Source organism: Gopherus flavomarginatus, chromosome 4 (assembly GCF_025201925.1).
Source record: "Gopherus flavomarginatus isolate rGopFla2 chromosome 4, rGopFla2.mat.asm, whole genome shotgun sequence".
NCBI lineage: Eukaryota > Metazoa > Chordata > Testudines > Testudinidae > Gopherus > Gopherus flavomarginatus.
In genome coordinates this window covers 147,680,890-147,705,995 of record NC_066620.1, presented here as the reverse complement: position 1 = coordinate 147,705,995, position 25,106 = coordinate 147,680,890, and the positions used below count along the sequence as shown (strand labels likewise).

General features: G+C 43.1%; 1 protein-coding gene across 1 annotated transcript; it reads left to right on the top strand.

The window, feature by feature from the left end:
* The first annotated feature begins 17,467 nt into the window (after nt 1-17,467).
* Nucleotides 17,468-19,006, top strand: GJA10 (gap junction protein alpha 10). The gene has a single exon (XM_050951625.1). The coding sequence runs from the start codon at nt 17,468-17,470 to the stop codon at nt 19,004-19,006; it is 1,539 nt and encodes a 512-aa protein (XP_050807582.1).
* Nucleotides 19,007-25,106: the final 6,100 nt, after the last annotated feature.

The following is a 25,106-nucleotide window of genomic DNA, read 5'->3' as shown; positions in this document are numbered from 1 at the left end:
TATGTATTGGCTTATTTTGAAGTGAACTATTAATGTGTTAAATGTTTGTGTCTACAAAATGACTAGATGGGAAACTGAACCCTCCTTAAAAGCAAACTCAAATGTTCCTTAAAATATTTGAGAATTAGATAGTTTTCCCTCCCTCTTTCCAAAGTGTACATAGTGCTTCTGTGAAATTAACATCTAAATTTAGTACCACATGAGGAAGACGGTTTTCCATGGAAAGTAGATAATCTAGTAACTTCCTTACCTCCTCTCTACCATTATTTTAAAAAAAAAAAAAATTTTTTTTTGATCTGACTTGCTATTTAGGAGTAAATTCTTCCATCAGGTAGGAGCAGAGACACAGGCCACCTATATAGACAGAGCTGAACCATTCTGTTGGGAAGAAACTAATGCATTCAGTTGGCAATAGCATTAAGGGGGTTTCCAAAGCAGAAATTTATACTTGCAGCCATGGTAACTGGGTAGATTGCCCATACTGAGGCCCTTTTTTTGTCCTCTGAGGGATGTCCACATTGCAATTAAATGCCTGTGTCAGCCTACTCAACTCAGTTACACAGGGTTTGGGCTAAGGAGCTGTTTAATTGTGGTGTAGATGCTTAGGCTGGAGCCTTAAGCTGTGGGACCTTCTCCCTTTGGGTCTGAGTCAGTGAACACAGGCCAGCTGCAGGTGTTTAATTGCAGTATCGACATACCCTAAGTGTACTACTTTCCTTTCAAATGGGAAGCCTGTGCCTCCACTTTTCTTTGGGGTGAGATTGCACAATCCAGCCACACTGATCAAGTCTCTGGGTTGCAGCCTCCTGTGTACCAACCAGGACTGATAGAGCAGGTTTAATTGAGGTTGGCCTCTGCAAGGATTTGCCTTTGGAAGTCAGACACAACATATTTGTAGTGTTATAGAAATAGCTTCTTCAAACAAACTATGATTTATTTTTCCCAAGAGGTGCACACAGCTCAGAAGTGGTTTTAAAAAAAAAACACTTGCATCCATATTCACTTAACCAGGGCCACCCGGAGAGGGGGTGGGGACAAGTAGGGCAATTGGCCCTGGGCCCTGCAGGGGTCCCCATGAGAATATAGTATTCTATAGTATTGGAACTTTTTTTATGGAAGGGGCCCCCAAAATTGCTTTGCCTCAGCCCTCCGCCCCCCCCCCCCCCGAATCCTCTGGGTGGCCCTGCACTTAACTAAGCTTAACTTCTTTATCTACATCTTAGGTGGAGTTGGCTTATTCCCCAGCCTACATGGTTTATAGAGTAGCTCAGTCAGTGTTCTGCTTTTTAACTGATACAGCCTGGCTCACCATTCTGACCATTTACTTCTCTCCCTTTCTGCCAGGGGCTTTTTTCAAAAAATAGTGAGGGTAAAACATCCTAGCCTACCAGCTGATGGCCCAGCCATTGTTGTCTTGGTGCCCTTGAAGCTAGGTTCCTGATAGGTAATCAGCCACGACACTTCCTGTTTGGCCCCTTACCCAATGCTTTACAGCCTCTCTTGATTTAACACTCTGCATTTAGGCAGGCAGTAATAAACACTTGAACAGTGAAAATAAAAAATACAGGCATTTCCCCAATATGTCTCATAAGTGCTGTAGCAAAGTTAGTTGTATATCATTGTGATGCTTTAATGTGTAGTAATGATCTCATTAAGAAACCTTCCCTATTGATTATAAGCGGAGATAGGACAGAACCTTGAGGGATAGCATCAGCAGTGGATATGGAATGTAATAATGTGTCATTTGGAAGTTATGACTGGACATAGAAGGCACTTCTTCGGCTACTAGTTAGTTACCAAACCAACAACCCATGGTCATTTGTATCAAAATCTTCTAGACAGCTGACAATCTAAAGCCAGTTTGAGATGGGTCATGATTAAAATGCAGCCTTCCTTATAAAGGAAACTTGGAACCTATTTAGGTTTCCTGTACGGTCCAAGGCACCTGGAATTAAATTTAGGGAATTCTCAGCTTCCCTAGAAAGGTATGAAATTGAACAGCAAGTAACATGCAGTTCAACAACAAAAGTGGGTTTCTTGAGATTAGCCCTCGACCTGCTTATGAATAGTTGGCAGTCTTCCTTCTCTAAATATAGCATTGAGTATTCCTGCCCATAAAGTCACTACTGTGAGCAACCACCGTCTAATGCAGGCTAGAGCCATAAGTGATGTGATTCAAGGAAATCAGACTGTATCAACATCTCAGCAGAAAACAAATGTGGCCAACGGATAACAGTCTGCAGGAGAAGGCAGCGCTCATAATCATAAAGAGCTAGTACTGATCTATTTATTTGCAAAGGCTATTGCAAAACTATCACAGCATGCAAATGAAGGGACTATTAGCAGGTGAAGACTGTCCACAGTAATTTGTGTTGTCCTTATTTAAAAAGGCTCAGGTGGAGCAGTTGTGGAGTAACATGTCAGCCTCAGGCACAGCCCTTGAGTATGCTTTATCTATTTTTTGTTGTAAGAGTATAGTCATGGTGCATCTCCTTTCCAATCCATCTCTCTCTGTTCATTTCGCAGTGGCCACCAGAGTCAAGCTGGGTTCAGTGAAGGGTCAGCAAGTTAAGAGCAAAGGGAATTTAGGCTGAGAATTGCAATGCCTAACTTTAAGATGCCCTGCCACCAAGTGGTAGGTGCCATACACTGCATGGAAAGAGTTAGGCACCTATGAAGGGGATTCACAGAAGACAGCCTGCTGAGGCGGGGAGTTGGCTGTGTTAGCCAGGAAGAAATGCCAAGGAAATGGGTATGACCTAAGCCTCATCCCTCAGAGGGAAGTAGCCACCAAGCCAGGTCAGATTGGGCTCAAGAAAAAACAAAAAGGTTTTTGTACAGTTTGCCCTTGTCGTCATTGGCTGGCCAATCTGTTACAACAGCTTCAAGTCAGAATTTTAGTATACATTACCTCAGTGGGTGTATTTAAAGCTTATAGTGGCTGTAAGACTAAACTATAGAACCCCCATTGTGATATTAAAGTGTGTATCTCCTACCTGATGTTTTAAAGCATAGCTCTTGTTTTGCGACATTACCTTATATCTTGATTGGAGGCAGCTATGGCACTGATGATGTATTGAGGCAGCACTCACTAGAGAAGCATCAGGAAAGTGGTTAAATAGGTTTGGAAGAGTGAGTGAGGCACAATGACAAATTTCCCAAAACATCTCCCAAGCCTCCACCCTAAATAAAAATCAAGCCTCCTAACTTATATCTTGCAACCCTGATTCTCTATTTCCCCATCTTCCAGCTGCCAAGACACTATCAGGCCCCCACAACAAAGCCCCATACTTTACCCTACTCCACTGGCACCCTTGCATGGACATAAATTTTACACAGGCCCCCTATGAGGCAGTCTTGGTAGAGGGGTGTTTATCTTGGACAGAGTGGGCTGGCATCTATAGACAACAGCAGCAAATGGATGTAAGTAGTCTAACATTCATTTATCCACTAGCAGTTGGACCTTCTGGCTGTTGCTGAAGACTACTGTAGATGTTTGCGCCAGTCTGTGATTTAATTTACACCCACAGCCTTGGTTTTAGTTTGCTACAACAGCACCAGGTAAAGATGCTTCAGGTGAAAGCTGGGAACAAAAAAGTCAAGGGAAAAATCACTAACTAGAAAACTGAATCATAGAAGATATGGGTTGGAAGAGACCTCAGGAGGTCATCTAGTCCAACCCCCTGCTCAAAGCTGGACCAACCCCAACTAAATCAGCCCAGCCAGGGCTTGTCAATCCAGGCCTTAAAAACCTCTAAGGATGGAGCTTCTACCACCTCCCTAGGAAAGCCATTCCAGTGCTTCACCACCTTCCTAGTGAAATAGTTTTTCTTAATATCCAACCTAGACCTCCCCCACTGCAACTTGAGACCATTACTCCTTGTTCTGTCATCTGCCACCACTGAGAACACCTACCTCCATCCTCTTTGGAACCCCACTTCAGGTAGTTGAAGGCTGCTATCAAATCCCCCCTCATTCTTCTCTCCTGCAAACTAAATAAACCCAGTTCCCTCAGCCTCTCATCATAAGTCATGTGCCACCGCCCCCTAATCATTTTCATTGCCCTCTGCTGGACTCTCCAATTTGTCCACATCCTTTCTGTAGTTGGGAGGGGGCCCAAAACTGGATGCAATACTCCAGGTGTGACCTCACCAGTGCCAAATAGAGGGGAATAATCACTTTCCTCAATCTGCTGGCAATGCTCCTACTAATACAACCCAATAGGTCATTGGCCTTCTTGGCAACGAGGGCACACTGCTGGCTCATATGCAGCTTCTCATCCACTGTAACCCCCAGGTCCTTTTCTGCAGAACTGCTGTTTAGCCAGTCAGTCCTCAGCCTGTAGCAGTGCATGGGATTCTTCCACCCTAAGTGCAGAACTCTGCACTTGTCCTTGTTGAACCTCATCAGATGTCTTGTGGCCCAATCCTCCAATTTTTCTAGGTCACTCTGGACCCTATCCCTACCATCCAGTGTATCAATGTCTCCCCCCAGATTAGTGTCATCCACAAACTTGCTGAGGGTGCAATCCATCCCATCATCCAGCTTATTAATGAACATGTTGAACAAAACCGGCCCCAGGACTGACCCATGGGGCACTCCGCTTGATACCGGCTGCCAACTAGACATTGAGTCATTGAACACTACCCATTGAACCTGATGATTTAGCCAGCTTTCTATCCACCTTATAGTCCATTCATCCAATCTACACTTTTTTAACTTGCTGGCAAGAATACTGTGGAATACTGTACCAAAAACTTTGCTAAAGTCAAGGTATATCACAGCCACCACCTTTCCCATATCCACAAAGCCAGTTATCTCATCATAGAAGGCAAGCAGGTTGGTTCGGCCTGACTTACCCTTGGTGAATCCATGTCGATGGTTCTGATCTTCTTCTTCTCCAAGTGCTGGGTTTAGTATAGTTTTATCAGTCCTTCAATCTATTTTTTTTTGTGATCAATGGCTCCAAAGTACTCTAATTAGGTGGGTAGAGCATGGACATACTATATAAAAGAAAGAGTGATTAGCAACTTCCTTATCACTTGCTGCCTGGTATTAGTATAAAATGCAGCAGCCTCTACTGCAGAACAGGGAGGAAACGATTGAGAGCTTGTCTACTCTAAAAGTGCTGCAGCTTTGCCGCTGTAGTTCTTCATTGCTGTTGCTACCTATGTGAACAGGAGGGCTTCTCCAACCAGCATACTCCGATCTTCTGAGATGCGGCAGTTAGGATGATGGGAGAATTCTCCCATCAACCTAGTACTGTCTACACCAGGGGTTAAGTCAGTTTAACTGTGTCACTCAGGGATGTGGATTTTTCACATCCCTGAGCAACATAGTTTTACCGACCTAATTTCCTAGTGTAGATCAGGCCTGACTAACTGGTCCATAATTTCCCAACATCAACAGATCCTTCACTTTTTATAGCTGTGAAGGGCATATAACCTTTATTTTGCTCTCTCACTACAAGTTCTAAAGACAATGAGACTCCTATTTCCTTGAACAGATTCCCCCAAGCAGACTCATTCAGTGAGATGGTGAAGGTGAAGAGGCTGTAGAAGTGCCCAGCTCTGCCGTCACCTGCATATCACCCATTCCTGACATTAAATGATCATCTAAGTGGTTATGATTTTCTATCATAATCTAAGTGGAAGTGACTTTTCTATCATTTTCCCCCACGTACTCTACAAATACCAAGTCCTGAACCAAAACAATGCTACATTTTCTAGGAGCCTAATTTTATTAAAGGCACATCACTATGTTGTCACAAAAGATCTGCATCTGGGGACTTTGATGAAGTTATTTTTGCCAAGTGAACCTCTCAGCTTCCTTCCCAGATCTGGACCTTAGCGTCCAAAATATAGGTGTTAGCATGAAAACCTCCAAGCTTAGTTACCAGCTTGGCCTGGTAATTGCTGCCACCAGCCAGGAATTATACAGTGCCTAGCTCACTGTGGTCTCCCCAAAACCTTCCCTGGGGGACCCCAAGACTCAGATTCCTTGAGTATCACAACAAAGGGGAATAAACCATTTCCCTTCCCCTTCCTCCCCTCCAGGTGTTCCCTCCCTGGGTTCCTTGAGAGATATACAGAAGCAAGCTCCATGAATCTAAACAAAGGGATTCTACCCTCCCTGTTTCAAGTCCTGGAAACACAAGTACCGAGAGAGCTAATCTCTCTTCCCCCTCACCCAGAGGGTATGCAAAGTCAGGCTTAGTAAATCTAACACAAAGAGATTTTCCCACTGCCTTCTTCCTGCCACCAATTCCCTGGTGAGCTGCAGACTTAATTCCCTGGAGTTCCCACTAAAGAAAAACTCCAACAGGTCTTTAAAAGAAAGCTTTATATAAAAAGAATGAAAAAAGGACATAAAAAGATCTCTGTATTAAGGTGACAATATACAGGGTCAATTGCTTAAAGGAAAAAAAAATTAATAAACAGCCTTATCCAAAAAGAATACAATTTAACACATTCCAGCAACTACACACATGTAAATACAAAAGAAAACAATATAAACCTGTTGTCTTACTATCCTTGTACTTACAACTTGGAAACAGAAGATTAGAAAGCCAGGAGATAGAAAAATCACTCTCAGAGACGAGAAAAGGAACAGACCAAGAACAAAGGACTCACATCCAAAACTTCCCTCCACCCAGATTTGAAAAAGTCTTGTTTCCTGATTGGTCCTCTGGTCAGGTGTTTCAGGTTACTGTTGTTACCCCTTTACAGGTAAAAGAACATTAACCCTTAGCTATCTGTTTATGACACGCCCCCCAAATTGCAGACAGTGGGGAACCTCACTGGCGGCGATTTCCTCCTAGAACTTTAAAATAAACAGATTAATACAACACATGCACCTTTACATATACCACTAAGTATATAACTAACAGACTTTTACATTTTAAGAATACTTTTTAACTACTGGATTCTGGGAAACTCTCATGAGAGAGTGCATCAGCTACTTTGTTAGAAGCTCCTGAAATGTGCTGAATTTCAAAATCAAAATCTTGGAAAGCTAAACTCCAACGAAGAAGTTTCTTGTTGTTCCCCTTGGCAGTATGAAGCCACTTTAGCGCAGCATGGTAAGTTTGTAGCTGGAACCGCCGTCCCCAAATATATGGGCGTAGCTTTTCCAGGGAGTACACAATGGCGTAGCATTCCTTTTCACTGACTGACCAGTGACTTTCCCTCTCAGACAGTTTCTTGCTGAGAAATACGACAGGATGGAAGTTGTGATCCGTTGCTTCCTGCATGAGAACTGCTCCTATACCACGCACAGATGCATCTGTGTTTACTAGGTATAGCTTGTCAAAATCCGGGGCCCTGAGCACAGGGTCAGACATGAGCGTCACCTTAAGTTGGGTAAAGGCCTTTTGACACTCATCAGTCCACTTAACTGCATTTGGCTGGGTCTTTTTGGTCAGGTCGGTCAGTGGGGCAGCGATTTGGCTGTAGTGTAGTACAAATCGCCTGTAATACCTGGCCAAGCCTAAGAAGGATTGAACCTGTTTCTTTGACTTTGGGACAGGCCACTTTTGGATAGCATCCACCTTGGCCTGTAGAGGGTTTATGCTTCCTCGACCCACCTGGTGTCCCAGGTAAGTCACTCTGTTTTGGCCTATTTGACACTTTTTGGCCTTAACAGTTAGTCCGGCCTGCCTGATGCGCTCAAAGACCTTTTCCAGATGTAGTAGGTGTTTGGGCCAGGAGTCTGAAAAAATGGCCACATCATCGAGGTAGGCAACTGCATATTCTCCCAGTCCTGCTAGTAGACCATCTACCAGCCTCTGGAAGGTGGCGGGTGCATTTCGCAGCCCGAAAGGAAGGACATTAAATTCATACACCCCCGCATGGGTGACGAATGCTGACCTCTCCTTGGTAGGTTCATCTAGCGGTACTTGCCAGTACCCCTTGGTTAAGTCTATTGTAGAGATGAACTGGGCACGTCCCAACTTCTCCAATAGCTCATCGGTGCGTGGCATTGGATAGTTGTCCGGATGAGTTACCTCATTTAGATTACGGTAGTCCACGCAAAAGCGTATTTCCCCATCTGGTTTGGGTACCAGAACCACTGGAGAGGCCCATGCACTGGAAGATGAGCGGATTATACCCATCTGTAGCATGTTCTGGATCTCCCGTTCTATAGCAGCTTGGGCGTGAGGAGACACACGGTAGGGTGGGGTTCTAATTGGGTGAGCATTACCTGTGTCAATGGAGTGGTATGCCCGTTCAGTCCGTCCTGGGGTGGCTGAGAACAATGGGGCGAAGCTAGTGCACAGCTCCTTGATTTGTTGCCGCTGCAGACATTCCAGGGTTGTGGAGAGGTTCACCTCTTCCACGCCACCATCTTTTTTCCCGTCATAGTAGACACCTTCAGGCCACTCAGCATCATCTCCCTGGACTGTAAACTGACAAACCTGTAAGTCTCTGGAATAGAAAGGCTTGAGAGAATTAACATGGTACACTCTGGGCTTTAGTGAGGAATTGGGAAATGCTATGAGGTAGTTCACAGTTCCCAGGCGCTCTTGGACCGTGAATGGCCCTTCCCATGATGCTTCCATCTTATGGGCCTGTTGCGCCTTCAAGACCATAACCTGGTCTCCTACCTTGAAGGAACGTTCTCTGGTATGTTTGTCATACCAGGCCTTTTGCTCTTCCTGAGCATCCTTTAGGTTTTCTTTAGCAAGGGCTAAAGAGTGTCGGAGGGTGCTTTGTAGGTTGCTTACAATGTCCAGAATGTTAGTTCCTGGAGAAGGCGTAAACCCCTCCCATTGCTGCTTCACCAACTGTAATGGCCCCTTAACCTCGTGGCCATACACAAGTTCAAATGGTGAAAACCCTAAACTGGGATGTGGTACAGCCCTGTAGGCAAACAGCAACTGCTGCAACACTAGGTCCCAATTATTGGAGTGTTCGTTGAGAATTTACGTATCATGGCCCTCAAAGTTCCATTAAACCTTTCCACCAGGCCATTGGTTTGATGGTGGTACAGGGTGGCAACCAAGTGGTTCACCCCATGAGTTTCCCACAGTTTTTGCATGGTCCTTGCCAGGAAATTAGATCCTGAATCTGTAAGGATGTCGGAGGGCCAACCTACCCTGGCAAAAATGTCTGTTAGGGCCTGACACACAGCGTTAGCCCTGGTGTTGCCTAGAGCTACTGCTTCCGGCCATCGGGTAGCAAAGTCCACGAAAGTCAGTACGTACTGCTTTCCTCTGGGTGTCTTTTTTGGGAAAGGACCCAGAATATCCACAGCTACTTGCTGAAATGGGACCTCAATTATGGGGAGTGGCTGGAGAGGGGCCTTGACCTGGTCTTGGGGCTTTCCCACTCTTTGGCATACCTCACAAGACCGGACATACTTGGCAACGTCCTTGCCCATCCCCTCCCAGTGGAAGGACTTCCCCAACCGGTCCTTGGTTCTGTTCACCCCAGCATGGCCACTGGGATGATCATGGGCTAAGCTTAAGAGCTTCCCCCGGTACTTAGTTGGAACCACCAACTGTTTTTGCGGCTGCCATTCTTCCCGGTGTCCACCAGAAACAATCTCCTTGTATAAAAGTCCTTGGTCTATAACAAACCGGGATCAGTGAGAAGAGCTGAGAGGCGGTGGGGTGCTCCGTGCCGCCGCCCAAGCTTTCTGAAGGCTGTCATCTGCTTCCTGCTCAGTCTGGAACTGTTCCCTTGAGGGTGGGGTCACCAGTTCTTCCTCAGACTGTGGACTTGGGCTTGGTCCCTCTGGAAGCGATGTAGGTGATAGGGTTGTTTCCGTTGCTGGTGAACCGCTCTCCGCTGGTGCACCTGAGGGTATTTCAGGCTCTGGCTGAGCCTTTTGGGTATGGCTGTCTGTTGCTTCTGCCAGTTCTAGCTAGCTGGCGTCCTCTGGCGTTGAGTTTGAAGATGTGGTTGCAATTGCTGGTGCTGGTTGCTGTTCCAGTTCCAGGCCTGGGACTGGAGGTGCTGTGGCTGTTTCAGTGGTTGGCATGGAATCCAGGTCCACTACCTCTGTCTGGGTCTCTGGTAACACAGACAGGGCGTCTGTGGACGGCTCAGGAACAGGAATGAGTCTGGAAGCTTGCCTGGTTTGGCTGTGTGTAACCATTCCCACTCTCTTGGCCTGCTTCACCTGGCTGGCCAAGTCTTCCCCCAGTAGCATGGGGATGGAATAATTGTCATAGACTGCAAAAGTCCACATTCCTGACCAGCCTTTGTACTGGACAGGCAGTTCAGCTGTAGGCAAGTCTACAGCTTGTGACATGAAGGGATAAATTGTCACTTGGGCCTCTGGGTTGATGAATTTGGGGTCGATGAAGGATTGGTGGATAGCCGACACTTGTGCCCCCGTGTCTCTCCACGCAGTAACCTTTTTTCCACCCACTCTCAAATTTTCCCTTCACTCCAAGGGTATTTGAGAGGCATCTGGGCCTGGGGATCTTTGGTGTGATGGTGGTATAATGAACTGCACTCGGTTGGTGTTCTTTGGGCAGTTGGCCTTGATATGTCCCAGTTCATTACACTTAAAGCATCTTCCAGCTGACTGGTCACTGGGTTGAGGTGAGTTACGGGAGACTGGTGAGGTGGAAGAATAGGATGTCTGTGGCTTTCCTTGGGTTGTAGGTGGGGTCTTTGGCTGCCCTTGGTTGTAGGGTTTATTGTCGGTGTGCCCTCGGGGGTATTCGTTCCCCTTGACAGTAGCTTTCTTGCTTTCTGCCACTTCCATCCATCTGGCTCCAATCTCCCCTGCCTCTTTGAGATTTTTGGATTTTCCATCTTGTATGTATTGTGTTATGTCCTCAGGAACACCATCCAAGAACTGTTCCATTTGTATGAGGAGGTGCAGTTCGTCCAAGGATTTAACATTGGTTCCTGATATCCAGGCCTCATAATTCTTTCCAACGTAGTAGGCGTGTTTGGGAAATGACACATCTGGTTTCCACTTTTGGATTCTGAAACGCCAACGGGCATGATCTGGGGTTATCCCCATTCTGTATCTGGCCTTGGTTTGAAAAAGTTTATAGTCGTTCATTTTCTCCTTAGGCATTTCAGCTGCCACCTCTGCTAAAGGTCCACTGAGCTGTGGCCTCAATTCTACCATGTACTGGTCTTCAGAGATGCTGTACCCAAGACAGGCTCTTTCAAAATTTTCCAAGAAGGCCTCGGTGTCATCACTTGCCTTGTAGGTGGGAAATTTCCTGTGCTGTGGAAAAAGTATTGGTGAAGGGTTGTTAGGATTGGCTGTGTTCTGTTGCTTAGCCTTTTCTAATTCCAGGGCCTGCCAGTGGGTTTCCCTCAGGAGTTCCAACTCTCTCCTGTGGGTAGCCTCTTTTTCTCTTTCCCTTAGCTCCATCTCTTTTTGTTTTATTTCTAGTTCCTGTATTTTTTTTTCCATATCTCGCTTGTGCTCTGCGTCTTTGATTTGTGCCTCGGCCTCCATTTTTGTCTTGGAAGGCACGGTTCCTGTTTTCTTGTGTTGGGGTGCCCTCCGGTGTTTATTGTCTGAACTGCTGGCTCTGTTGTCTCCTGGTGTCTGCCTAGCAACAATGCCTTTTTCCCTTTCTTCCTCTAGCTAATCTTTTAAATGTAAAGTAAACCAGAAAAACCACTTTATTTGCATGTGTATTGTGCTGGGTACTTGACTCTCAATGAGAGTGCTATTGTCTTACAAAAGATCCTTAATAGTTCCTTAATGGTTCCTTGCTTAATATGCAAGCTACTGCCAGTAGAGAACAGGAAAAAAAATTCTCTCTGGTTCCTTTTAAAACCAAACCCTCTATTCCCCCATCTGCCCAGAAGTACTGCCAAGTTCTCCCACAATTCACTGGGAAAAAATCATATTGCTGCTCAGTTTACTGCAGCACAAGGAACCATGGGGGAAGGCAGCACCAGTGAGGATGTAGTAACCTAGGTATGGCCTTGCAGTGTGTCTGGTCACACCCAGGCTAAGCTAACCTGGGTGCCAATCACTCGAGTTAACTCTGCCATGAAAACATATGCTGTAGCTCAGTTCTCCATCTGTAAACTCTATATCAGACACACACACACACACACACACAAAAAGAGAGGGGAAAGGAAGTGCTATTTAGACTGCAGGCTCTTTGGGATTTATAATGTGTTTGTACAATGTCTAGTGAAATGGAGCCTAGATCTGAGTTGGGGCCTCTAGGCACTACTGTAGTACAACTAAATAAAACAAGGAAAGCCCAATGTATCTTCATGAGGAATGGCTGAAAAATGCAGCATCTATGTTCAGAGTGCTTGTAGGAAAAGGCTGTCATATTACATCTGCTGGAGAGGGTAGAGGAAATGGAATAAACAGGAGATAACAGAGTTAAAGACCAAAAGTGAGGAATTTAATTTTTAGTTGTACATTTACAGTCAGTCATTGTGACAGAGAGCACAGTTAGAAAAAAATACATGGAAAATATTACTGACATTGAGATTGTGAAACTGAAGCGAGAATTGATCCACAAAAGAATCTCTCTCAAGAAATATTCCACTTTATGGTGGGTTAAAAAAAAAAAGAATATACTATGCTGCAGAAAACCATTGTGAACTTTGTACCTTACACTGCATATTTGAAAATCTGTGTCTCTTTGGATCACAAGCATAGCATCAGAATTTGTTAACTGTCAGGAAAACTGAGCAGCTAACAAAAGATTCTGAATAGTCTTTTACCGGTTTCCACTTTCATATATATCCATGTTCAACTGCCTATAGTTTCAAAGTATCCCTCTAACAGATGCTAATTTAACTCACTAGGCAACAGACTGTGAAATCGGACATGACCGATTGACAACTCACCATTGATTCACATGGAAACTAATGGAATGTAAAGAAAACATACGAATCTCTAGCACAGTAAAGGGAGGTTATTTGTTCATTTTACAAAATAAACTTTCATTTATGAATCGTATCAGCAAGGAGGCATAGCCTTTGTGGATTTGAATAAAATAATTATCAGGGACGTTCTAAAGCGCTGAAGTACATGCTGAGCCTTGGGACGTGGTTTTGTTAGAAGCCACTGACTAAAATAATTGCATGATAATTCTGGCTAGGGGCACCATTCCATCACCAGCTGATCAAACTGTGCATATATAGTTTGGCTCAGTGATCCTAACATTCACATTCACAGAACTATGAATTGTGTTCAGCGTGCCAACTGTTTCACATCTATGTTTTTGGTCTTCAAAAACAAACAAACAAATGAAAAGAATCTCAATTTCAAAGGAAGCTCTCTGGGTTATAACATTCAGCAACAGTCCAGAATCCATCTGTAATGTTCTAAGCTACTAATAACCAAGACATTTCTCATAAGGTAAGCACCAGAAAAACATCTTAACTCATGTATGGGGAAAGTGTGGAGCAGACAGATATGTGTATGTGCTTGAAGTGAAGAGATCTAAAGTAAAACATATAGAAATAATACAGAAAAATAATATGTAAATTAATATTTCACTTTTTGCATAGAAATTATCCTTTGGAAAAGCTGGTAACTTAATCAGCAGTGATCTTGTAAATATTTTAGTGATAGGTTACAACAGCAGTCCATGGCAATACTTGTATCTTTAAAATATCTATTAGAATTTAACCGGTTTGTAACTCAGCCTTTGCAAATCATAGTGGACAAAACTCTGACACACATTCAACTGAGAAGTGATTTTTTTTTAATTACGTAAAAGAATCAAACTAAAATTTAATTAGAAAAGAAATCAATAAAAAATGCCAGACAAACTCACTTCCCACACCCAGACAAATTGATTTTCCCCAATAATTTTTGTGCATGACTTTTAAAGGTTTAATATAAAAATAAAAATCACATTTGGACAGTCTGTAATGTTACCTGATCCTTTTTGGTATTTCAAAAAGTGTAATTAGACACGTCCAAGATATATAATAGCTATTGTACTTTTCATAATTTAAGAAAAAACAATCAAAAATAAATAATTCAAATGTGTGATGGTTCAAGAATGATTTTAATAGCTTCACCTTTTATCTCTACATACATTATTTTGTTTGTGTTGAAGTTTTGGGAAGTAAACCACTACAGCTGATCTTTTATCCATTTATCAAAAGGTTAAGCAAGCACAGAAAACAAATGTGAGTTTAAGCAAAATGTCACTAGCTAATTTAAGTTATCATCAAGTTTACAATAAAAATGCAATCATCAAATCAAGATTATAATTAAAGTATAAGCAATACATTGGTTTAATTTATCTGGCTCGCCAATTACTACAATAAGTAACTAAATCGAATGATAATAAACAAATTAAGGAAAACAATTCTCTTAGTATGTCACAGGAAGGTTAAGGGGATAAAACTGTTCCCTTTGATTTCAGCAATTTTGCTAGGCATCTGTTAAAAGCAAAGGCCAGTTCTTGCCTTGGTTTTAAGGAAGTACAGCTCTTAGAATGATTTCCTATTAACTTCCTCCTTTGGCTTTCTCTTGTTGAGTTTTACTGTTCACAGAAACTACATCAAACTGTGGTTTATTTAATCTGTTTCCCGACCCCACCTGAACACAATGCCCACATCTTTCTGGAGGTCTGACACAAATACAAAATTATTTGGAGAATCCCATACTCTGCATCTTTAGAACGACACTCATTTAACCCAGAAATCTCTTGCTGTGCAGGTAACAGACTAAGGGGTTTAGTATCTACTTTGGGGAACAGTTAGTGACAAAGAGAAAGAGACACACACACACACACACTTGTACTAATGGGACTTGGAACTATTCTAGTGTTTTTGAATTGCTCTGCAGAAGGATTTTCACACGTTCTTAAAGTCTTCAGTTCACATGATTGGTATTAGTTTTGAACTATATTAATATTTACTGGTATCATTAGGATGAAATGAAGATTATTTGCATGTGGGGGAGGGAGAGTTTGGTCTCTCCTCTCTCTCAGTTGTAGACTTCAGACTTGGTTTAGCAGATGGCCAGAGTCTTTCACCTCTTGTTCTTTGGACGGCCAGTCCAGGGAAGAAAACAGGATATACAACTCTGAGTGTCCTTGTTGATGCAAGAGATCGCCTCCCTCCCTTTCTGTCTACATAGTTTAGTCTTTTGTAGTGATCAATGTCCTTACTCTGCAGGGGATATATCAATATCTTCGCAGGCCAATTAGATGTTAAAGGCTGGTAGTTGTAATTTGATGTGAGCCAATGACCTGGCATCTTGATTTTGAAGTCACATCAAACATTCTAGGTTAGAGTGTGAATGTCTTTGACAATAACCACAAATGTATGTCTCTTGAAAACAGGATACAAGAAAGTACTATGTGTTAAGGAAATGATAGACAGACTTTCACTTAGGCCCAAGACATCACTGTCTTCATTGTTTAAATATAATTAATAACTTGTCAGTGTTTACTCACCCACACATTCCCACACATCCACATGACAGTAAGTTAAGACACTGGGAAAAGAACTCTAAGAGGTGGTGCAAAGTCTATGGCAAGTGGATGACCTTATTCTAATAACCTTTTGCCTACGAACCAGAAAGCTGCTTCAAACATCTCTTAGTAATCGAACTTTCATTAAACATTTGGCCAACTAAAGTTACTCAAGCCTAAATCCAAATATGGCTTAGGTTCCCTACACAGCTAAACCCACCTACTTTTCCTTCTCTAAAGGTTGAGATGTTCTCTACTCCTAGGATGCTCTATCAGAACTTGTTCTTCAACATTGGCAGTGAAAAACAATTTATAACTTCATTTAAACGATGTTTGTATGAGAGAGAAGAAATATAAAGGAAGAACATTCGAACATAATCTCAAAGTCTCTGGCTAGTAAAAGCCACACTTGTACATCTTCCACTTTGCCTACACTAAAGAATTTTAGCAAAAAATTCCCACCAGTGCTAGGATCAGTTCAGCTGAACTGGTATAAGCACAAGTGAGATCCCTAGTGTAGATGAGGTTCCAGTGGCTTCCAGTATTTTACCATGTTAGTGAAATATAAAAGAAGTGCTATTGAATATAACATCTATGTTCACATTAAATTTTTTTAAAATATCAATTTGGGAACTTATATGAAGCTACCACAGAATTTCCATAACCGGCTGCACCTCAGAAACCAAGGGCCCTTGTTGCAGAATTTATGTCCCATTTGGTGAAGTGCACAAGGGCCTTTGGACCTCAGCTAATTAAATGGATTTTCCCACACTCACTGATAAAAATCTTGATATCACTCATATTGTGTTCCTCAGTCTATCTGTAGATATTCACAAATCCTAAAATTAGTGATCAAGCCAAAGCCCCATTGACTTCAGTAAGACTTTGCCCTAATAAAATCTAAGCCTCACCCCCCACCCGCAAATTCTTTGCATGTGAGTATTCCTGTGGAACTGAATGAGACTACCCAGAGGTGTATAGTTAGAAATTTGCTCAGATGGTGCAGGTTTGGAGCCTACATGAAAACTTCATGTTTGTTCCCATAGTTGGTAGGAAGCCATGGGATGAGAGGCTCTATGACGGAGGTAAGGTACTAGCAATAAAAGTCTCATGTCAGGCCTACTTGTCAAAGTACCATCAATGAGCTTAGTTTGCCCACCACACTGCCATAGCTGTCTATATTCAAAGATAGAGCCACTGCTACAGAAATTGAGTGGGTGAAGCTGCTGCCGGCTATAGCACGATTATATGAACAATGATAATGAAAAATAAAATCAATTGCTTCAATAATAGTAAGGATGTGATGTAAACCAATAAGTGAGGAAACAGCTTCAAAAGTTTATCATTGAAATCAGCCTCTAAGAGCATTGTACGATCTTAAGAAGTGATCTCTCTCCTGCCATCCATCTCCACCCTCTGACAAACAGAGGCTAGGGACACCATTCCTTACCCCATCTTGGCTAACAGCCATTAATGGGCTTAACCTCCATGAATTTATCCAGTTCTCTTTTAAATGCTGTTATAGTCGTAGCCTTCACAACCTCCTCAGGTAAGGATTTCCACAGGTTGACTGTGCGCTGTGTGAAGAAGAACTTCCTTTTATTTGTTTTAAACCTGCTGTCTATTAATTTCATTTGGTGACCCCTAGTTCTTGTATTATGGGAATAAGTAAATAACTTTTCCTTATCTACTTTCTCCACATCACTCATGATTCTATCTATCCCACCTTAGTCTCCTCTTTTCCAAGCTGAAAAGTCCTAGCCTCTTTAATCTCTTCTCATATGGGACCTGTTCCAAAGCCCTAATCATTTTAGTTGCCCTTCTCTGAACTTCTCTTGCTTTTGCATCTCTCACCCTCCTCCTTAATATGATGTTAATTTTGTGTGTGTATTAATGAGCCATTGATTGGAAAACTCATGAACTTTTAAAATCTCTTCCTTTATGGGTGTACCATAAGGAAATATGAAAAAAACATAATTGAACATAGCTGAAAAGCTCCAGTTCCTATGAAATGCAGCTTAATGTGGGATCCTTTAATGACATGGGATTTTCCATTTCAGACATGAGCCTCTGATGATGGGGGATTGGAACTTGCTAGGAAGCATCCTCGAGGAAGTGCACATCCACTCCACCATTGTGGGAAAAATCTGGCTCACTATCCTGTTCATATTCCGGATGCTGGTGCTGGGAGTGGCTGCTGAAGATGTTTGGGATGACGAGCAGTCTGAATTCATTTGTAACACTGAGCAACCTGGCTGCAGCAATGTCTGTTATGACAAAGCCTTCCCCATCTCTCTGATCCGATACTGGGTGCTTCAGATCATCTTTGTCTCTTCCCCATCCCTAGTGTACATGGGACATGCACTTTATAGACTTAGGGCCCTTGAGAAAGAGAGGCAGAAGAAGAAAATCCATCTGAGAGCCCAGCTGGAAGAGCTGGAGCCAGCCCCAGAGGAGCACAAGAGACTGGAGAGGGAGCTGAGGAAGTTAGAAGAACAGAAGAAAGTGAACAAAGCGCCCTTGAGAGGGTCCCTATTGCGCACCTACCTCCTGCATATCTTGACCCGCTCAGCGGTGGAAGTGGGCTTTATGATAGGTCAGTATCTTTTATATGGGCTTCAAATGTATCCCCTTTACAAATGCACTCGTCCTCCCTGCCCTAACACGGTGGATTGTTTTGTGTCCAGACCCACAGAGAAGACCATCTTTATGATTTTCATGCATAGCATCGCAGCTGTCTCCCTGTTCCTGAACATCCTAGAGATTATCCACCTGGGGATAAAGAAGATAAAGAAGACCCTGCATGGGAGGCAGAGAAGAGAGGCAGCGATGGCAGAGGAGACAAGCATTTGCACCTTGAAGAAGAACTCGGTGGTGCAGCAAGTTTGCATCATGAGCAATTCCTCCCCCCAGAGCAGCTATAAACTTTTGCCAAATCAGCAGGGTGGGCTGCCTGTTTACCTGCCCCCAGTACAAGGATACAAAGTGCTCCAGGCACCTGCTGATCAGTGCCAGCGGGCAGTAGGGATGGGTGCTGAGCAGCGCCGGTGCAGCACAGACAGGCCTAGAAGCGAGCAGCACCATGGACAGGTCTCTCGCCTCTACAAGCACCCGGAGCACCCCCGGGAGAAGGAGCAGCACTACAGACAGCTCCCCAACCAGCACCTGGGACAGCCATCCCGACACCCTTCCTCCAGCAGTGAGGAGACCCACAAGCAGCCCCAGCAGGGCATAGAGAGATGCCCAGGGAGTGAACAGCACATCCCAGAGCCGCCCAGGAACCCCGTGCAGCAGGCCAAGACCCCCACTAGTTCCGGTCCCCTGGAGATTCCCCAAGCCCTCCACAATGTACTCCGCAAACACAGCCGGGTAGGCAGCTGCAAAGACTATGGGGACGATCGTGGTGACTCTCCGGACAGCGGGCACTATCAGGGCAATCGTAAGGCCAGCTTCCTGTCCAGGGTGCTGTCTGAGAGCCAGCTGGCCAGTGACTCGGAGAGCTCCGACTCCAGAAATGGCTCCAGCTCTGAAGCCAAATGCAGAGAGGAAAGCAGCCCACCCATCACCCCACCACCTCCTTCTGCAATGGGACGCAGAATGTCCGTGGTAAGTTGAGCCAAGTGTCCTGCCCTCTAGTGTGAGTTACTGCTTTTTGGAAGGTGTCTGAGCCTTAGGCCAGACCTCGGGATAGCCAAGCTGTGGCTGTGGAGTTGTGTGGATACAGTAACAAATGACATACCTGGCCTCATGCAAGTAGAGGGCCAGAGCCATTAATGGGTAAATGACAAAGGGATTGAAAAGAAAAACACGCCATTATTTCCTATACATCCCTCACAATCCCTGGAGGTTTCAAATCAAATTATCTCTCTGCTTAACTGGGATTGTCTTTTGCCTCTAAAGTGAATATTATCAGTAACAGATCATTCATCACTTTATTGGCTTCGGTCACTGAGGTTTTGTATATATTTAAACTATATAAATATATCCCCCAATTGATCTTTAAAGGATTTTACCATATCCTAGTAGAGGTTCATTCCAGTACAAGAAATTAAACTAAAATCCTGTCCCCACTGAAATCAATGAGAAAATTCCACTCAGATTGAGGGGGCAGGATTTCTCTTGGACTGTAACTTTGGGTTAAATCATTGCCTAAATTAGATTGTTAAATGTTTATCAAAAATGTAAAATTTCTACTAGATTAGGTATTTTTTTTGGCCATAAAACACTGCATAATACAGCAAGTGGGTAATTTCATATTTAGCAACTGTTCATATTCCGTAACCACACAAGCTGTCTGAAACTAGCTTGTTTACTTTCAATTTTAATAAACAATTGTAATTTGGATCCAGATGCCAACAAAGTTGCATTTTAAAATAATTTAAGCTCAGCAGTTGCAAACCCTTAGTCGGGCTCACTGGCATTGGGGAAGAGGGGCACAGATTTCAATGGGAATACTCCAGTAAGTATGGATTTGCAGACCTTCAGATACTATCTTATACCATCTGAGGCAAAAATGATTTTAAAAGAAACCAAGCTTAATTTTAAATCACTATGGGCCCTCTAATACGTGTCATTCCATTCCCCCTTATTCTTTAATAACTACCCTTTTTACACTTTAAAAATATGTCTGAACCCCTGCCTAACAAGCAGAAAGTATATTTGTACATTATTCAGCACATTACCATTTGTATCCGCCAGTTTCAATTGTGCCATAGTCTCTATAATGTATAGACAATCAGCAAATATCATACAGAAGAAAATTCTCATTCTCTTAAATATAGTATCATCATTTTCCCTTTGTTGTTTCCAATATTGCCTGGAGAGAGGGCTCAGAGTCCATTTCACTGGTTTTCTATGTCTGTTTGAGGCTGAGGTCTCTTTTCTCCTCCTCAGCAACACAGACTATCACAAGCAAATCATATCTGTCCTCTGCTCACCACAGAGACTTGCCATAGAATTTTGAATCAAGTTCAAGATCTGGGTCCTTATCTTCAAGGAGATCTATGGCCTGGGCCCAGAATATCTGAAAAACTGCATACTGCTCCAATAACAACTATGATGCTCTGGCACAGTGGAACTTTCTATGATAAGGGTAAAGCTCATCTGTGCAGGAGTCAGAGCTTTTTCAGGGGCCTATCTGTCTGGGGAATGAACTCCCTCAGGAACTAACGACAAACCTCCCATTACAAGTACAAAGTGCATTTTCTTTGACCTTGCTATATAAATCCATAGCAACAGGCATATTTCTAAAAAATAACCAAAACCCCCTACCAAAACAAGACACTCCACTGCACACTCTTCTCCCATGGAGAGAGGATGAAAGAACAAACAACACATGACAGATGTTAGTCATGCTGCTTAATGCACTACTGGTGGGCATTCAGATACTATGATGATAAGTGCAGCATAAGGACTGGAATATAATAGAATTGGATTATTTAAAAGGTAAACAGTAAAACCAGAACAAACAGGACAGAATTTAAGCAGCATCTTAATGAAAATTAATGAAAGCCTTGCCTGACATTCTTAAATACTGGACATGACAGTATCTGCTATTTTGCCTTTTGGGCCAGGTCTTCTAAAGAAATACATTCAACTGGCAAAACCAAACAATTTCAATGTTCTTGAAAGCAGCACACCTTGTTCAGCATGCCAGTGTTTGTGGTAAACACCCTTCATGGATCACTGTGTGCATGAATGTCACCAGCATTTTGAAATTTGTATGCACACATCAGCTAATCTGTCACTTTCTGCCCACAATGTATCCGTGCCATCTCAAGGCAGACATGCTGTTACATACAATTTGATCACTATTGCAGCAAATGCAATTTGGTATAAATATTACTAAGAGACTTGATGAAGAACAATCAAAATCTTCCAATGCACCTATATATATATTATATATATTGCCCTAGGAAATCAAAAACACTATACCATAATGTGTCTAATGTCTCCCTATCCCTATGGTTTCTATACATTATGGCTGGAATTGTCAAAAGTACTTAGCATTTGCCAAACTTTGTTCTCATTTACATCAATGGGAGTTTTACCATACAATAAGGTTTAGTTTTTAAAAAATGATATTATTTACCTAGTTCACCAACAGGAGCATTGGGAAGATTAATTATTTGATCTTAATATAAGACAACAAAAATGAAAACATTTAAAAAATTTAAACTGAAGTACAAAAAAGTCTATTTCTACTTCTGTTTAATAATGACTTAAAATAATAATCCAGACAAAGAATTGCCCCCCTGAAACCTGATAAACCTACACAGTACAAATCCTAAATACATTTTCAAACAACAATTTTAACAGCCAAAAATATACTACTCCACTCTGCACTGCTATTGGTCAAAAAAATTCCTAATTTGGACAACCAATGGAGGGAAAACACCCTCATACAAAGGGGGTGATATTATCTCTTCTGTCTTTTATGATTACTTCCCCAAACTACCACCACCATCTCTATCTTGGCTGGAATAGGTCGCAGTAGATTTTCTTTCTTTCATCTATGTCCTAATCTCTACCAGATTTTGATTAAGGCACTCAGCAACATCACCTCAATTGGATGAGATAGAGCCAAGCTGGTTATCATCTGCATCTGAAAACCTCACAGTCTTTGCCCCATTAATCCTTCCAGGAGCCCCTCATTATAGATAGAACCCTGCTGCACCCCATATTTGAGATTCCTAGGAGAAGCAAAGCAATTGCCTACAACTGCTATCTGAGCTCTCTCTCAGATAAAAAAGTTTGAATTTACATAAGAATCAATGCCATCCATTGCTGCTAGGGCCTGCATGTGAGTCAACAACATTCCATGATTAATGATACTGAAGGCAGCTGGCAGAACTAGGAATATCATCATAGATGCTTGATTTTATCCATTACCAGGAGGAGATAACTGAACAATATAACAAGTGCAGTCTCCTGACCAAACACAAGTTTCTACACAGATTGACAAGTGTCAAGAAGACCAGGAGCATCTTCCTAGTACTTCTCTACGGGCCCTCACCAGTCAGGAAAAAATTGGACCTTAAGCACAGATGTAGCACAAAGTTCTTCAACATCTGGAGTACCTCTAAGCAATATTGTCCTAAACTGAGTTTGCCACTTGGGATACAGCTCTGTGCTCCTGAATGCTAATGCATTGCTCTGGATCAGCTCAATTATATTTGCAAAATAATAAATTTCATCACCAAATGTGGGACTCAGACCAGCCATTGAGCAAAGACAGTCCAGATTAGTCAAGCTGTCTAAAGAACCCCTGTCTGAAATTTGGTAGAGACTAAGAGCCATTCCTTTGCTTCATGCACAGCCATGGCATATGAATTTTAAAAGTCTTTACTCAGCTTTTACCCAAGACTTTTACTATGAGCACCCTATCACTTCATTTGTCAGAGGTGATTCATAAACCAATGTAAACTGTAAGAGTGAACCTGGGGAAGAGAACATCAAGGGGACACCGGTAGGAAAGGCCAAAAGATTGTTAAAATATCCTCTGGACAGAGCGATCCTTTGGAGAAACAACATTTTCCCTCAGAGCTTTCTGAAAATTCTTTAGTTCCATTACCCTATAGGGCCAGACCACCAAAACAGTCCCTTCATTCTGACAGGAGAGAAGTGCTACAGCCACAAAGTTGGGAGAGAATATTCAGTCCATGACACAGGTATAATTTTCAGTTGCCTTTACCTGCACCAAACACAACAACTACAGCATGACTTGCTGTACGAGTGAGCTTGCAACAAGCTAAGATAGTCTCATGGCTATCATTGTTGTCATGGAGTCCTCAGCTGACTCAGGGAGTTTGTCATCTATGTGGATGCTGATGTCAACATGAACCATCAGCCTCAGAGATTCCAAAACCACAGTAGTGAGGAATTTCATCAGCTCCCACAGAACATTTGCAGTGCAGCAGGGCAATTGGGACATGGATATGGCTCTATCTTAACCCCTGCCCAGGACTCACATGGAAGATGTACACCTAGCTTTTCTGGGCCCAAACTGCCTGCAGTTATACAGCTATCACTCCCCCCTCCTCCCATTTTAATCAAGGGGAATTACAGCCATGTAACTGAGGAAAAAATGGAATCCTGCCTCAGGGCCAGATCCTGCAAGTCCTCCTCTCATCAGTAATCCTCCTTTGGACAAGAAGTCACACTGATGTCACTGCGAAGTGACCCACTGACTTCAATACAATTACGTTCATGAGTGATGGTTTGCTGAGGCTTCAGTCCTTACTATCCACACTAGTGATATTTTAACCTTTAGGTTCACTGTGATATTAACTAGATCAGCCACAAAGTGGACCAGTGAAGGACCTGATCCTGCAAACCTTTATGCCTGTAACTTTACTCTTATGAGGAGGCCTATTGATTTCAGTAGAACTTCTCCCATGCCTGTGTCCATGAACAAGCAAGTGCAATGTACTTGTCTGCACTGAATGCCAGGCAACTGGGAGCTATTTGGTTCATGGCATAGGAGTTATCTGAAACTTCTTAATGGGGAGCAGAAAATGAGGTATCAGAATTCTCCCTTGAAACAGTGAAGAGGGGAAGAGAGGAGAAATTTACTTTCCAAGCAGTCATGAGTGGAAGGGCAAGATCCCTTACCCTTTCTGACTGGGATGTGGCAGGAACGAAGATAAAGAAAAGAGGAGCTAATGCATGGATAGCGTTTATAGTGTAGACATGCTCTATTTGAGCTTGATCCCATCAGTTGCTAAGGGTATGTCTACACTATAAATTTATGTTTATAAACTATGTTTGGTCGATTTACAGCCCTCACAGTAATTACCCAGTGGGGAACGGAGAGCCTGGCGGGGCAGCCAGGCTCCTGGCAGGGAGATCTGCTCCTGGTGTCCAGTCAGTTGCCCCATTCCCGCTGGGGAGGAGGGAACTAAGAAGCCTGGTGCAGCTGCCCCATTCCTGGCAGGGAGTGGAGAGCCGGGGGCGGGAGTAGAGGGAAGGGCAGACAGGCTTCTGGCGAGGAGCTCCTCCGATCAGCTGCTGTGCTCCCAACTGAGTTGCATGTGCATGTGCTCAGAACCTCATACGATCAGGTGTAGACAAATCTCTGTATTAAGCTATTTTGTATAACCCTATATTAAACTATTTTCATACAACTTAGTATCAGATCCCTATGTAGAAAAACATATAGAAAACTTTGTGTTAAGCCTTGGTATAATGTTATAGCGCTTAAGGATAGTTAAAGTAGAAGAAAAATGTCTTTTTGCTAGGAGTAGAATAAGATCTCCCCGCCACACTCCCTTAATCAATTGCCCTGTTGAATGAACGAGGTGTGAATGAGCAAGGTGTGGAAGGCAGCACTTCCAGACAGTTGCAATCCTTGGAGAGGGGATGGAAGCCAGACCCAAGAAAAATAAAACCTTTCAAGCAGGCTCGTTAAGAAGAGCAGATTTATTGAAGGTCTTGGGGGTTAGAAGCAAGCATCTTCTTTTGGAAACATCCTCTTTGCAGCATTGGGCAACACCCAGGACAAAGGACCAACAGACACAGACACAGATTTTGAATCTGGTACAGATTTGCATAAGAGGGAAACTGCTATAAAGGTGAGGTGTCCTGCAAAGGACCCTGGGTCCTGTCTTGTCAACATGGGAGCATCGATCCGGATCGGCAGGAGCCCTGCTCCACCCCCTCCCCCATCTAACTCACTGCCAGTGCAGTTAGGGGGAGCAACTAATTGGCAACAACA

What these genes read in the sequence shown, in the direction of transcription:
- GJA10 (XM_050951625.1), top strand. Translation starts at nt 17,468, where the DNA reads ATGGGGGATTGGAACTTGCTAGGAAGCATCCTCGAGGAAGTGCACATC.